Source organism: Electrona antarctica, assembly GCF_951216825.1.
Source record: "Electrona antarctica genome assembly, chromosome: 2".
In the NCBI taxonomy this organism is placed as follows: Eukaryota; Metazoa; Chordata; class Actinopteri; order Myctophiformes; family Myctophidae; genus Electrona; species Electrona antarctica.
The window spans coordinates 34,188,618-34,205,160 of record NC_136807.1 but is presented as its reverse complement, the minus strand read 5'-3'; the positions used below and the strand labels follow the sequence as shown (position 1 = coordinate 34,205,160).

General features: G+C 43.6%; 1 protein-coding gene across 4 annotated transcripts in view; it reads left to right on the top strand.

The window, feature by feature from the left end:
* The window catches only part of LOC306912416 (serine/threonine-protein kinase WNK2), a 55,938-nt gene that overhangs the window by 7,564 nt on the left and 31,831 nt on the right, over positions 1-16,543 (top strand). For all 4 annotated transcript variants that reach the window (XM_079488622.1, XM_079488621.1, XM_079488620.1 and 1 more), the window contains exons 3-5: positions 11,956-12,128; positions 13,177-13,397; positions 13,670-13,827. In XM_079488622.1, coding sequence (XP_079344748.1) covers positions 11,956-12,128; positions 13,177-13,397; positions 13,670-13,827 — 552 coding nt within the window. The remainder of the gene's footprint in view (positions 1-11,955; positions 12,129-13,176; positions 13,398-13,669; positions 13,828-16,543) is intronic.

The following is a 16,543-nucleotide window of genomic DNA, read 5'->3' as shown; positions in this document are numbered from 1 at the left end:
ATAGCAGAGGAAAGTGTGCTACATTAACATATCTGTGCAAGAGATAACTTGCCTACCAACCCCAACCTGACAACCCTGCTTTCCTTCTCAGGTCATAGGGGTGGAAATGCCTTTTAACAGTAACTGCAAGAAATGCAAGACCAAAGCCTGCCTAGCTCACAGAAGATTTCCTGGCATGCATGTTGAATCTAACTAAGTGGCAGCCATTACTTAGCATGCCATTACTTAGTATGCCACTGCAGTGGAACTCAGAAATGACGGATGACATCATTGCGGCGGCGGGCAGCTGAAAGGAAAGGAAGCTATGTGTAACATGGGGAGGGTATTTATCTCCTGGCGCGCAACCAAGAAGCCTTTGCAGATCAATACTGAGCATACACATCCATCCACTCGCAATTATGCGCATGGGACATTTTACATAAATGGTTAAAATGGTATTTGGTGACGGGAAGGAACAACAACAGATTATTTGAGGGGGATCAGGGGAAGAACTGTGATTGAATGAGGAACCCAATACGTTTTTTGTGTGTGTTTTGTAGAAATCATTGAGGAGAGTGTGGATTCCACAAAAACGGAACACATAATACATGGAGCTTGTTTATGAGCAGGTGCATAATGCTTGGTAGAACTGGGCTACATGATGTGTAGCGAAATCACATTTTAGACATGGTAGATACATCCCTGTAGGCTGATCTGACTGAGAACATTGGCTCTTGCATCTGCTTTCATGGCACAGACCTCAACAACAGACACACCCTCTGAGTCTGCAACAGAGAAACTCGGACTCAAGACTTATGCTTGCTGTTTGTGCTACTCAGACTCTGTGTCATAAGTACATACTATTTGAACAACGATATGATATCGTTGGTCAAATAGTATGTACGGTAGTTGTGTCTGTGATTTTATTGTGACGGGTAGGGAAGTGGGTTGTACAATGTTGTGGTCGCTCGCTAACCCTTGTGTACTGGTGAGGGTGAGGTGCAACAGCTGACCAAATAAAAAAAACAGTGGCTATTGTCACAATAGTTCATTAGGACCGTTAATGCTTTTTGGAATTTGGGGCATTTATTTACAAACACCTCAGCATCCGGTTGTGGCCCCATACTTATCTCCTGAAGTATGTAGACAAAGGTTACTTTTAAGTTAACTTAACGGTAAAGGCTTGTTGTTAATACTTTGCAACTAATGAATGTCTTCACTGACACACACTGTTGGCTGCATGTGTCCATGTGCACCCCGCCGTCATTACAATTACAATATTATAGTTTGATCATGGATCATATCATCTCTGTCAGGCTGGTGTTCCAATGGATCCATTGTAGTTATTTAGTTACGCTTATTTTCGATTTTACGTTATGTTTAGAATAAACAATCTTATGTTGAATGAAATTTTAAAAAGTGTTAAATTGCTTTATATTCTATATACAGGGCTTAAAGTTCTCAGTCCTGGGGACGGATTTCAGTCCTGAGAATTTCATAGTGGTCATTTAATGAGATCAGTGCAGATTTGCCAAAAAATCATTTTCAGTCTTGGGATTTTTTTGCTTTAAGTCCTGAGTACACATTGGTATACTATAGACTATATGGAGCATACATGGGCATTGCGCAACTGTCGGCCCGGGGGCCACATGCGTCCCCCCACCCTCACTTATTATCAGAATACCGATATATTATTGATTTCAGCTGTTGGATGGATTTGAAATCTTTTCAGGACTCCAATTAATTAGCAAATACATTTTTCATTCCAATTCAGAAATCGCAGATCATCTACAAGCTGAATAGCAGATCTACAAGCGCAAAACGCATTGAGCTTGTAGTGGCCCTCAAGAGCTGAGTGAAATATGGCCCACTCCATCGTCAACGTTGCCCACAGTATAACAGGTGACTGTCCCTGTTTCCCCAGATCTTGATTAAACAGAAAATACATTTGCAGGTCAGGATATGAGAACTCAGGCCCACTCTGGTTGTAGTATTAAATGGAGCATTAATTAATGAAAAAACTACAAAAAAAAGGATGGACAAATTGGACATACACTAGGGTTTGTGCCCGACAGTGACTATGGATCATGTCCAACTGGGTGAAGTCTGTTGTGTACATGCCTCCCGTGTGGTGTTTAGTCTGTGATGGGTGAGGGTATTCTGCTGAATCAAGAGCATAGGGCATGTTGCCCTGGCTCCGTGCCCCCTCACTGCAGAGAGAGAGAGAGAGAGGCCCTGCTGGGCAGGTCAACCCAGGACACCACCACCCAGCCAGAACTTTGGCAGTCTTAAGTGCAAACCACAGCTTGAGAACATGATCACATGCCTCTATGGCCGTCTTACCTCCACCACATTCTGTCACTTTCTAATTTATACAAGTCCATTTTGGCTCCATTAGGTTTGACTAGTTTGCTCCATTAGGTTTTACTAGTTTCAGTATGCTGGTCATGCATGGTTAATGCTGTCCCAGGGCAGATGGGTGAAATTGGGTATCATAGCACCACAGCTGTTCCCAAAATTCTTGTGTTGGCTCGTCTGGGTTTTATTTATAATGGATCCATCTGACTGTATGTGTGTTATGCTTGACCATGCATGGGTTAGAGTTAGACGCCGTGTTTAGGATGTGATGTCACTGGCAGCTGTTGTGCTTCTGGATTTGTTGGCCATGCAAAATAACACCTGGTCTTTTTAACTTGCATCATATTGTTGTATTTTGGGAAGGCTGTGGAAATCAGACACTGACATAACTACCCAGTGTGCTCTGTGGTTAAACAAAGGATTTGATCCAATCTGTAATTAAACGTGAATCCACTTATTGAATCTCAGTCTTTTCAAATCAAAACTTTTAATTAAAATGTTAGTGGACAGCGGGTGGAAAACTATTTGTGCAAAAATGTGTTTGGGGTGAGCTCAGACACAGAAGGCATTTAGTGTTATGTCAGAAGATTTTCACCCTGGCCTCCTCACATTAGAACAAAAAAAAGTCCAGGTAAAAACAACAGGTGAAGTGAGCCTTTAAGCCAAAAAGAAGGGTGGCATGCCACTACTTTTATCAGCAGGTTTATCCTGCCGACTTTGGAGAAGTCGTCAACAACTATCATAACGGGTTAGTTTTACTTTAATACCTCATGTGGAACACACCACCTATAACCTATTGGTTGCTTGGTAAAATGCCCAGACTCTACACTGACGCTTACAACGCAATACCAACACAGAGGAACCTGAGCTGACCACTGAGATTAGGTGGCCTCCATGAGCCAGATGCACCAGCCCTACCGGTCATCTGACAAACCCTTTGAAATTAATTATACTGAATAAAAGGTAAACCTGGTTAGATTAGAGAACTTGCACCCCCGTACAATGTTGATCTTTAGACTGCAGCTTTGGCGTTTGAACCCCTTTTAGAGCAGTGGAGGGCCCCTGGAGAGCAGCAGGAAAGCCACATTAGATCTCGGAGAACTGCGCTCTTCTGTGGCCTCATCTCCAGTCACTGGAGAATAGCCTAAACCGCAGCCCTCGGGAGGTGGACTATTTTGGGATTATTTAAGCTCGAAATGACCTCAATTGCCCTTTCAAAACCCATCCATCCATCAAATGCCAGAAGTCGGGTCTCTTTCTGCCAGGTAGACGTAATTAGCCAGAATTCGGCAGATATCAGAACTGTTGCATAAGCAGAATTAGTATTTGACGGAAAGTGGAAGGCTTCTAATCACTGATAATTTTTAGTCGATTCATCCTCCTTTGTTTTGTGCGACAAAAGCGATGCTTGTTTGGCTGCCTAGTACCTACGCACTTTGTCTTTGGCCAGGAAAGAGGTTTATAATAGGAGGTATGCATGTTGTAAGACAGGCTGCTGAACTCCAGGTCACCTCCATCCAGACGCAATTGCTCACTTACACACCGTTGCAAAAGCGTGGGTGCCATGAGCCACTGGTATTACTGTGACAACAATTAGTTTTAGTTATTTTTCTTTGCGTGTGTGCAAACTAAAGCCAACCGGGTGTGGTTTCCCCATGACCATCGAGTAAAATGGCCACTATGTGAATATGATCAATGGCTGTGTCAGACAGCTTAGCCTCCCCAATTAGTCATGGCTCCTCGTCATTTCCCTTTTGCCGGTGTTCTGTTGACTGACTCCCAACACCATTCACAGCACAGGGGCCATGTAACTTTCAGCCTGATAGACCTGCATATTGTATTGGTATTTGGCAGGTGTTGCTCAGAGTATTTTAGTTTGTTTGTCGTCTTTCACTGTGATGTGACGTGGCTGCGTGCGGGCATACTCGTCTTTTCAGGCTTCTCGTCGCCGAATGATGCGCGCAGTCCGAAAAACCCTCACAGTCCTCTCCCCCTTGGCCTTTCACTGCCACCGTCTCATCATCTTCTCGCCAGTCGCCGTCATGTTAAATATTTCACTGTGTCACCCAGGAGATCAGCACGCCAATTACAGCAGAGCCTGCCAATGGAGCAACGGCGTAGCCAGGCTCTAAAAGAGAAAAGGTGATAACAGGCAGGCGCTGCGACCGTCCAAATCCTTTTGCAGTCCAAGAATGATGGGACACAATGCAGTTGAATTCTATCTTATCTGCTGGCTCATAGCAGGTCCTCTACCAGCATAGTAATGTAATGTCTGCTCCAGCCAGAACAGGGACACTATGGTTCATTTGGTTATTACCGTTTTACAACACAGTATTTTTCCCCCACAGCGACGACATTACTTCCTGCTGTCAAAGTGCTACTTTTGGCTCAAATCTCATTAGCCAAATGTTCTGACACATCAGGGGGGACCCCACGTAGAGCTGACCACATTCTAGTGCAGAAGGCAAGTTTGGAACATAATCCACTTCATGCTATTGTGCTTACAATTTAAATGAAAGTAAGCCCAAAATATTGCTAATCTGGGCCTCGTTAACCACGGATCAGGCAGGAGGAGCTCAGAGTGAAGAAGTGGAAATGGTGGTTGAAAACACAAAGTGGAAGTGTAGAGCCAAGTTGAACATATATATTTTGTTTCGGAGCATGACCGGGATTCCCATACCCTGAAGAAGGCAATTTGTTTGCTGAAACGTTCTCAACTCAATAAACAGTCTTTTTTGCATCGTGACTACGAGCTGTGCGACCTCTACTTTCTATTTTCAAGTTTGTCTCTCGTGGTCAGCAGACTCAGCACCTCCCCACTATTGGTGTGCACTCCTACCTTTTTGTTTGCTTTGATACTAACCGGGATTCTAACACAGTCTGAACATCTATCCAAGAGGTAATCCATACTTGGCCTGAACAGATATTGCACTTGGCATTTGGGCAGTACAACTTGTCAACCAGTAGGTGTCCAACCCAACACCTACATCAATCAATCAGATGTTATTGTCACTTCCACAATATACACTGGGCATACAGGGGAGCAAAATACCCTTCTCCACAACTCATGATGCTTCGCATTTCAAAACAACAGACACATTAAAAAGAGGCAAAGCCTTAAAAAAACAAACATTAAACGAGTAAAGAGAGCAGACGACATTGGCAGGAGTAAGTGCTGATGCATTCAAAGTGCAATATTGATTTCTTGATGGAAGTGTAGGGCCACCTCCAATCACTGCAGTGTTAAAAACAAAAAAAAGGGGGGTATATAAATTCCGGATGGCAGCTTTACTGCAGTAATGGCAATGAATACCCAAACTTTTGGTATTCAATAGTGCTGTGTATCACTGATGCATTGGCATGTTTAGACAATACATGCATTACTCTTCATGTGACCACCGTGCTCTGACTTTAGGTGCGTTACCCGTTCAAAACATATCAAATAAATAACGGTAGTGGGTCGCACACACCAAGACTTCAGTTCACAATATTTATTTCATTTTTGAACAGGGACAAACGTTTCGGCTATCCAGCCTTCATCACACTGATGAAGGCTGGATAGGTGTGTGTGACCCACTACCGTTATTTATTTGACAATACATGCATGCAAATGCAATGTCATGCATGTAAGATTATAAATATTATAAATGCTAGGCCCAGGTGGTGGTTTGCCTTTGCAGGGCGCAACAGCAGCAGCAGCAGCACACGAGAGACTTCACATCTTAATTTCCGGTGTGAGATGAGATGAATCCATCTCTGTAAATGACCATACTCGTCTTTTACTGCCTTCACAGAGCGGTTGTGGGCAGGCCTGCGTCTGTGTGCACGCGAGTATGACTAAGGATGAGCGACGGCGTTAATAAACAGCCCACATTTTCCTCAGCCTCATAGGTGTGTGTGTGTGTGTGTGTGTGTGTGTGTGTGTGTGTGTGTGTGTGTGTGTGTGTGTGTGTGTGTGTGTGTGTGTGTGTGTGTGTGTGTGTGTGTGTGTGTGTGTGTGTGTGTGTGTGTGTGTGTGTGTGTGTGTGTGTGTGTGTGTGTGTGTGTGTGCCCGTCCGTCCGTCCGTCCCCATATTACCTGACTGTACCATGCCCTCCTGATCTACAATAAGGAAGTGCTTTCATGCCGATTCCCTTGACAAAACTAGAGTGAATGCACAGCTTACGTATGCGATGATTTTTAAATGTAAACCCCTTCTTTCACTCAGACTGTGAAATAATATGGCTGGAGTTCTATACCGTCTGTGACTTTGTGCATGTGAACCTCTAGCAGAGCTTTTACATGAAGGAGGGTTCATGTCAATTTGTCGTATCTTTTTGACATTTTCCTTGCCGTCTGTATTGTGTCACGTATTCGGCATGTGGATTCCTTAGTTTGATGCATGATGTAAATATTCCTCTTCTAACTGCAAGTGATGTAGACTATATTGTATTGTACGGGCAGGCTTGCACCAGATGACCTTTTCAACTGGGTTTTTAAGTGGCTCTTAATACGGCCCAATATGCGTGTCGTAATGGGAAGCTATGCGTCTTAAAAGTTCACCAATAGTGCAGTGCTCCACTTTAAGCAGATCTATGTATAAGCACAATGTCTATCGGCATGTGTTAAGCAACATTAACTGTCTGATCTTCTACACCTACAGTAGGTTTTGTTTAACCACATTAACCATTGAGTCCCTATTTTAGGCATGTTTAATAGGCAACAATTTTCAAAAATAGCCTAGACTCGAGCCTTGTACAGTGTATACATTTACATACATACTTAAGCAGGGACCTAGAATCAGACAATATACTATTGAAATTACAATCTGTACATTGACAGATTATAGAATACCGTATAAAAGTAGAAAGATGCAATCATGCAGAATTGCAAGTGTGGTTTTCCAAAGTCTATCTCTCTCATAGCACTGACGAAGGCCCCAGGACGGAAACGTTTGCTAATTTTAACTCACTATGAGCACAGAGCACTTTATTATGAGCATCTAAAAATACAATAAATTCTATTTTCAGTCTTAAGGAGTCTTCCTTAATCTTTCATGCAGCGAGCGAGTCTTGTTCTGCCAGTTTGCCTATCTCTAGGAATATTGTTCAATTAGAAGAGTTGAGTTGGGTATGTCACTGTATACTGTCCAATCAGATGAGTGCAAAGGGTACAAATCACTGGCCAATCGGAGAGAGAATAGAAAGTTATTGCACGATTTAAACGTTTTTAAACTATTTATTTCAACGATTTAAGCGCTGGAGTGCAATAACGATAGTCTGCTTGCCTATAGGCAACCACACTAAATATACATACACCATGCATGCTGTACGGTGGTGCTGCGCAACGAAAATGGCACATCTACAGGCACAACATGAGGCACAGTCGCGTTGTGAGCCCAAATCAAATTTCTGGCTTATCAAGAATGGAATCAAATTGCTTTTTAATGTATGAACAGCAAAAAAAGAAGTGGAGACACATTTTTGCTGATCACATTTCAACCACATTCCTAGGTGGTTTGAATATGATTACAAATCTGATTTCTAAATGTGTGCTCACAGCATGTTGCATTGCGAGTAAAGTCTATTCCTCATGCCTATGTCGTTACGTTATTACCACAGCAACCAATGCAGCTAGGTTGACAATGTCTTAAGACACAAATACAATCTCATCACTTGCAAATAACAGTGTGGACAGTCGGTTCTAAAGATCTGATTTGAGAAACAAATTGGATTTGCCTGCAGTTTGACTCTGAACAGAGCCTAATTTGATTGGAGACATCAGTGTACAGTAGCCTACTTGCTTTCATTGCAGTGCAGTCCAACATCCTCTCCTGGGTTATATGGGAGCATCAATATTTATTCATGGCCTTTTGCAGATTTACAGTATTGCCTAAATGTGTTTTTTCCCCTTCACAAATACACAATTAGAAATTCATGTATTAACTAAATCTGTTGGCAAATCCTACCACATGTAATTAAATGTAAATGTTTGAAAGTTATTTTACACTTTTCAATAGTTCTTGAGAAGGCATAATCCATATGTGTTGCTTGCAAAGATGCAAAGAAAACCTGTACAATTGATTAAGATAATGTCCGAAGCCGAAAACTGCAGATGCAAAACATTTGACATTTATTTTGACATGTGCTGTGCAGGATTTTCTCATTTTTACTTTGTTAAATTTCTAATTGTTTTTTCTTTCTTTTTTTGAGGGGTGCAAGGCTAGCCCCTCCTATGCCCAGCTTTGTCTGTTTGTGTGTACCGATGATTTCATTGGCTGAGCAATGCACGTATTGAGGATAAAAAGTGAGGACAGAAAGGTGAGGACACAAATTGTGATTGGCTGGAATGAGATGATGTATGATAAGAGCGCCCCCTCACTTCACAGGTGTGATTCTTCCCCCCCCCCCCCCCCCCCCCCCCTACACCTAAAATACACTCACCCCCACCCCTACATCCCAGGGTCTCACTGTTTTCTAAAATACACTCACCCCCACCCCTACCTCCCAGGGTCTCCCTGTTTTCTTTGGTCATTATGGTCTCAAGGGTCAAGTTTATTTAGTGTCCTGAAGGACAAATTGGGTTGCAGCGGGTAGACCATTTGCAGACCGCGGCCATCTTGCCATCAGAGTTTGGAAGCACTCGTTTTCAGTAAAGCAGTGTCCTGCTGCCTCCTGCATTATGTGCAAATTCTAAACTGTTGGTACACACGCAGGGCAGTCGAGCACTTCCAACTGCAACACTTGGAAAAACAATCACCTCCAAGGACAGAAAGTAACTCATAACATGTTCTGTCTACAGTGGATTTTTATGAAACAAACGACACACACAGCTGCAATGTTTGTGTTTGATGTTGTGTAATACAATCAGATAGGACTTTTCTGTTTGGATGAATGGGCTGTCTATGGGAAGTTGCACCTTGTTAGCACCTTGCCATCAACTTATACGGTAAGATGGCCGCGGTCTGCATATGGTCCATAGACATCAGTACAGTCTGTGTTGGTGTGCTGATATAGTCTCCCTCAACAGCAGCTGCACTAATATAGCTGAACATGAGAGAGATGTAGTGGGTGGCACACTGGCAGCCGAATGGAGCAGAGATTTATAGATTACTTCCTGCTAATGTCACAATCCATTTTTTCTACGCCTACCAGTTGTGTGTGCGCCTTGGTGGCTAGTGGCTACATACTTCACTATGGCCAGCCTGTAGCTCTGTTCTTGCAAAGTTATTAACCACTTTTCATTTTAGTGTGCCCTTGAGCATATCAATAGGTGAAAAATAAAGGTCAACAATTCTTCAAAAATGACAGCTCTGACTACAAGCTCACAATGCACCGTAATGCGTTTGTAGATCAGCTATTTCTGAGTGTAGCACACACGTGACGAGATTCCTGAAATCCGCACCTGCAAGTTGATTACAGCACAGCTGTCAATTAAAATAACAGAATGAGTGATCCTATGCCAGACGGAGACATGTGTGGGTGGTGTTGAGGATGCATGATTTGTGTGTGTGTGTGTGTGTGGGGGGTGGTTGGGTGGGCGGGCGGTGTGTGTGTGTGTGTGTGTGTGTGTGTGTGTGTGTGTCTCAGGGTGGGGGGGCATGCATGGATATACTTTAAATGCCTTTGTGTGCACATGTTTGTATATCTTGCCATGCCAAGTGCAACAAGCCTGAGCCACCATGTGGCTCCTAAATTATGCAGGAGCCCCTGTGTTTGCTAAGAGGGAAAACAGATATGCAGGAGAGCAAATGGAGGAAGAGTCTGTAGCGTGCGGGTGGTCGTGGGGGATGGGGGAGGACTTGGGGTTATTTAGGAACAGCCGTGTGATTCCTGAAGAACAAACGATGGAGGCCCCTTGTGAGGTTTAGGGTGGGGGGCAATTGTTTGTGGAAAAGCAGCAGCATGCTGGGAAGTGGGATGATGATGAGAGGTGGGGCTGGGGAAAGGAAAGTGAAGATTCTAGGGGGAAGAATGGGGGTCTGGTTGTCAACCTAAAAGTAAACGGATCCTTCTGCACCTCAAACAACCCTCCTCTTTTGCCTCCGTTTTTGTCAATTGACAGTGAATAGACAACGTCGATCCTTGTGCCCCTCCCTTCCCCTGCCTCGGTGCAGCAAGGTGCATTTGGGGATAAACCCGGCCAAACTTAGCTCAGCCCAAACTCCAGTGTCAGCCCTGTATAGCTCAGCTTGGCTCAGTGGAACAGGCTCTCTGCAGAACTGAATTATGCATGGGACTTGAGAGGAGTGCAGTGAAAATGCCCCACCACACACACACACACACACACACACACACACACACACACACACACACACACACACACACACACACACACATATTATAGACCCAACTGTGCACATATCCGGATGTAACGCACATACAAGCAAGCCATGTTTTATCATTCACCACATCACGACTCTCCTCTGCAATACATTACATCACAACAGCCTTTTTTTATATATATATTTATCTGTGTTTGACGTATTATTTGTTGCACTTGAACCCTTTAGCCTACCCCTTCTTACAGGGGAGATCGCGCCTGTTGAATAATTAATCAGATCACCCCCCGGCTTGTGTTCGTTACATTCTGCTGTTAATGTCAGTCTGTCTCCGCGTGGGGCGGGGACCGTGCTTCGTGCCCATGTGTTCCTTGCTTGTCTGTGTTACGTAAGCCTTCTCTGCGGTGTGTGTGTGTGTGTGTGCGGGTGGGTTTAAAGTTATGGTTAAAGAAACCATAACACTATGAAAGTGCTTTTCGCTAGTGTCGTGTCCCACACAATCGTGTACAGAGTTGGGGAGTGTGTTGTTTGGGGGGAGGGCAGATGGAGCGGTGTGAGTGGGATGCTGGGGGATGGTGATGGGAGTGGTTGGTGCTAAGGGGTGCAGAGATGGAAAAGGATTGCAGATATGGGGGGAGGGGAAGAGATATAACATAGGGGTAGTGTGGGTGAGGAAAGCGAATACGTGGGTGATGTGGGATGATGGGGGAGGTCTGGTGAGAGAGATGGATGAACTGTAACCTTTTGCTGCAGTGTCTGTTGGCTTGGGTGTGACTTTGTTGATGCGCGAGGCGAACGCGTGGCTCCCCTGGGGACCGATGTGGTCGTCTTTCCGTTTATCATTAGAAGGGGGAAGGCACACTATTTATTCACAGCTTCAGGGATGATGTGTTTGGTTTTTATTTAAAAATCACGGATACATCTGGGTGGTGCAAAGCTAGTGTGAACAGAATCACATCTCACTGGAACAGCACTCTGAATCACTCGCTCGCACTTTGTGCATCATGTTATTATAAAGGCTGGCTGTTATTCCTTGAAGAAGCCGTTGCCCTGGATTCCTCCCAGGTGCTTCCACTCCTTGGCTGCCTGTCATCAGCCGGGACATTACACAAGATCCAATTAGAGTAGACGTCTGCACTGATGTGGATACACTAATTACATACACGTGTACGTACGCATGCATACGCGCACACTGCACAAACGCACGCACACTCACAAACAAGATCAAGGAAATTAACAACTCTGTATGTACTGTATTATGGCAATAGTTATCATACCTCTTATCCCTTTGGCCCTTATTTCCTGCCCCCCACCCTCCTTCGTCTCTCACTCACTCACTGTCCATCTCTCTCTCCAGGATCGTAAGTTGTCCAAAGCGGAGCGTCAGCGCTTCAAGGAGGAGGCGGAGATGCTCAAAGGTCTCCAGCATCCCAACATTGTGCGCTTCTACGACTTCTGGGAGTCTCCCCTGAAAGGGAAGAAGTGCATTGTCCTGGTGACGGAGCTCATGACGTCAGGGACACTAAAAACGTGAGTGTTGTGCTGAAGATGAGAGGCAAACGCATGACACACACACACACACACACACACAACCCACCATTGATTATCTCATCGCACATGTACAAAGACAACAACCACGAAATGGATTAAGACAATTTTGCCATGGAGGCTAAAATGAAATGTGTAATTTACACATTTTGTTACTTATCGCCCTCTTCTAGTATGACATAAAATGTGCCTCTTTTAGTAAGAATATGTTGTGTAACTAGTAAGTAGCTTTTGTTAGGTAATACTGGTAAAGCAATTAAAACTCATGTAGGTTTTAATCCACTTTGTTTTTCAGTACTTTGTGGGTATTTTACGCTACTGCAATTTCTTGGGACTCTTGAGTGTCCGAACGTGTGCATATGGGAAAATAATTAGCTTGATTGTTGGAGGTTGGGGGATCAGTTCTTGGCATCAGATGAGTATTTTATCCTGGCATTGTTGGAGGGTGTGGGGCATCAGTTCTTGGCATCGACCCAGCATCAGTGCAACCATGTCATTTATGTTCGGTCCTTTCTCTCTCTCTAGCTACTTGAAGCGTTTCAAAGTAATGATGCCCAAAGTGCCGAGGAGCTGGAGCATGGAATCCTCTTCGTGTTTTAGTAAGGACGCGCTGTGATTGGCCAGTGCACTTGTCTTGTGCAAGGACGCGCTGTGATTGGCCAGTAGCCTCTTTGAGTGGCCGATGGGGGAAACGTCCTCGTCAGAACATGATTTACCATTCTGTACATATCGGGTCGCAACTCGAACGGGGCTGAGTCGGCGAAGCAAACTTCGCAACGTTCGACACGGCAACTTGCACGCTCGGTGGTGTCTCTCGTGGCTCAAGTTTGATTGAGACGGCGCCCCTCTGTCGCGGTTTAAAACGGTGCTTTATCAGGGGGGCGTGACCATTTACTCAAATGCGAAGAGGATTCCATGCTTGCATTGTTGGAGGGTGGGAGTGGGGATTCAGATGAGTATTTTATCCTGGCATCGACCCAGGTGTCGGTGCACCCCCATAAGTTATGTTCGGTCCTTTCTCTCCCTCTAGATACTTAAAGCGTTTCAAAGTAATGAAGCCCAAAGTGCTGAGGAGCTGGTGCAGACAGATCCTGAAGGGTCTCCACTTCCTCCATACCAGAACCCCGCCCATCATCCACCGGGACCTCAAATGCGACAACATCTTCATTACGGGACCCACGGGCTCAGTGAAGATAGGGGACCTGGGTCTGGCAACACTCAAGAGGGCATCGTTCGCTAAGAGTGTCATAGGTAGGAGACTCCGTCAAGAGCACCACGGTGCAAAAATGACGCTGGAACGAACATTTGGGTAAAATGGGTAAATGGCAGATATATAAATAAGCTCACAACTTGTTGTATTGAGTTGATGAGTTGTGAGCTTGTAGTTCTGCTATTTTCTGCAAATATATTTAGGTGTAGAGAGAATAAAGGACGAGGCCTAGGATAGGCCCCTGGGGTATTTTGGTTAAGTACAGTAGGGTTTAAGTGGTTAATGACGTGCCTACTGTCCCCATTTTCTGCAGGCACCCCAGAGTTTATGGCCCCGGAGATGTACGAGGAGCACTATGATGAGGCTGTGGATGTCTATGCCTTTGGAATGTGCATGCTAGAGATGGCTACTTCAGAATACCCCTATTCCGAGTGTCAAAATGCTGCTCAGATCTACCGCAAAGTCACAAGCGTGAGTTCCAAATTCTGTTTTGTACAGCACCTCGACACATTCACCAGAACTGGAAAAACTCCCAGAACACTGCTAATTCCCATAAACCAAGTAATAATACTGTACAGCAAATAATTGCGTAATTGCATAATTTACTCCCAAACAAGATGGCTCGCTTATACACAAGTTATGTCAAAATCTAAAAGTGTTACCGTGAAACTTAATGAGGACATTCATGGTTTCTGGAGGATAAACGATAACTATTTGAGTGATCTTGTCTCCAGCGCCACTCTCAAAAGGTCAGCTTTTCACATACAGTAAGATACTGTATCTCCTAATCAGTTCTACAGGCTGTGTTTTCGAGTTCTGTTTGGGGTTCCTCCAGTAATAGATATTGACCTACCTCTCTGTTGAATTTTTGTGATTTCCATTTCTTTCATCTCTAGAGAGCATGTCTTGATTAGATTATTTTCTTTCATCAATTGATCTGTCCAATTCGTCCAGGTCTTTCTTTTTGATAAATGTGCCCAGCATGGGTTCCTAAATTCTGTCCTCTAAAACCTCAGGGATTGACTCTTAATCTTAATCACTGAAAGTTGGTATGGCTGAATTTAAATGATCCTTAACTACTACTACCATTGGTAAAAGACTCAACATGAAAAATGCAAGGCCTTTACGGCAGCACTGGCCAGCTGGCTGTGTGACAGAAGCTGGATTACACTGTGTGGTCATAGAGAGTCTTATGTCATTCTTTTGAAAATGGCTTTTTGAATTGTATTAACATAACAAATTAACACAACTTTAAAAATCTAAATGAAAAACACAACTTTGGCCAGTGGTCCAGGCACCTTGGCTGGCAATCCAGTCTGGCAGTGTGCCGCGGGTTCGACTCCCGATCCCGACGGCCTTTACTGCATGTCTTCCCCCCATCTCTCTCCCCATTTCCTGTCAGCCTACTGTCTGTCCCTCCATAAAAAATATAAAATAAAGGCAAAAGCCACAAAAAAAAACATTTAAAAACACAACTTTAAAAATCTAAATTAAACACTAAAAGTTGATTAAGTACTAAGTAGTACATTCGTCCAGCTATTTGACACTAATGAAAACGGATGTGCCACAATATGGACTCATGGAAAGGAGGTCCACTTGTCCATAGTTTTGTAGATGAACTTCAGGCTCTGTTGCATTGTCTCACAGTCTGCTGAGCATAGGGAAAACGGTTTTCAAGTCATGTGATACTTCCTGGTTTGATGCAAGGTATTGATTTCTCACTCCTGAGACTTGGCAGTGTTGGTACCTGATAGGTGAGTCATTCACCGGCTGTTGAAGAAAGGCCCTGTATGCCCATTTAAATGGCATGCCAACTGTCTCTCTCTGCATAGTGCATACTGTTACTGACTAGGTGCTGCCACACTATCGAAAGAGCTGCGCACGTTCTCGGCTGCGCGCAGCTTAAATTCTGAGTTTTTAGACAGCTGGTGGAGAGAGCGGAGGAGAGCGTTTCCGGGAATCTGGCCGTCGTGCAAAAAGTCCGCGGAGGTGGAGCTTCTTTTCCATCCACCAGCTGTCTAAAAACTCGGAATTTAAGCTGCGCAGAGCTTAAGAAGTGCGCAGCTTAAGACCGTTTTGCGCTAAGGTGTGGAGATGGTGACTGTGACTGCCTTGCAGGGACTACTGTGGAATTTTAGTATAGGAGACTGATCAAAGAGAAATCCTGAAATACTGTATGCTAAGCTTTGGTACAACAGTTCGGCATCAGCAGGATTTTGCCTCTTCCCCTGAAGCCAGTTCTTTCTCAGATGCAGGAAGTGGCTCTCTATAAGAATTTAATGAGCTGACAATTTTGAAATTGCTTCACTCCAATAATGCTCTAGCCTCTGCTATGAAGACAGTATTTGAAATAAAAAGGTATTATTATGAGCATTATGATTGGTTACTGCCACTATCTTTACTTTTTGTTTTGTATAAAATAAGATTCCCCATTGGGAAAATTCAGCCAGTTATTCAGCCAGCTGCCAAAAGTCATAGCAGCAAAACAGCGGTAAGAGTGTAATACAGGACAGGTACAGTTAATAGTAATGAGTCACTAACCAAACCAAGATGCATAAAAATAAATAAAATAGTTTGACTCTGTAAAATAGTTTTAGCATCTGTACTGGGTTTCTGAATGAATGAGAACTGTACAAGTGTACAGTGAATAATATGTGATATGAATCTATCGCCAATGAGTAAATGAATTGATGTACGTTATGTGCAGACTATCAATAGTGAATATGAATATATGCAACGGTGTCAGGAATACAGCAGTGAATATTTGGATGAAAAGAGTTATTTTGTATGAATATACTATACATACATACACAGCCTATATACAATTAATGTAATAATTAATGTATGCAAGGCTAGTTTATTTGTAAGGCACATTTCATCAAGGTGCTTTACACAAAACAGTGTAAAGCAAAGAAATACAAGTGCAAAGAAATACATAAAAGGAAACTTGCATAAAATAAAGTTATTAAAATCCTTCTATCCATGGCAGAGTTGGATGACTTTAACGTGGCTGTTCAAATTCAGATCTAAGTCCATGACTACATTTCTGGCTTGGGTTGTGGTTTCTAACCATGTCTTTTTTCTTTTTTGTATTCATTATTATTATTGGATTTAGATTTTTTGTCTTTTCTTTTTTTTTTCTTTTTTTCTTTAAGTTTAAGAATGACTAGGTTCTGTAGTGTACACC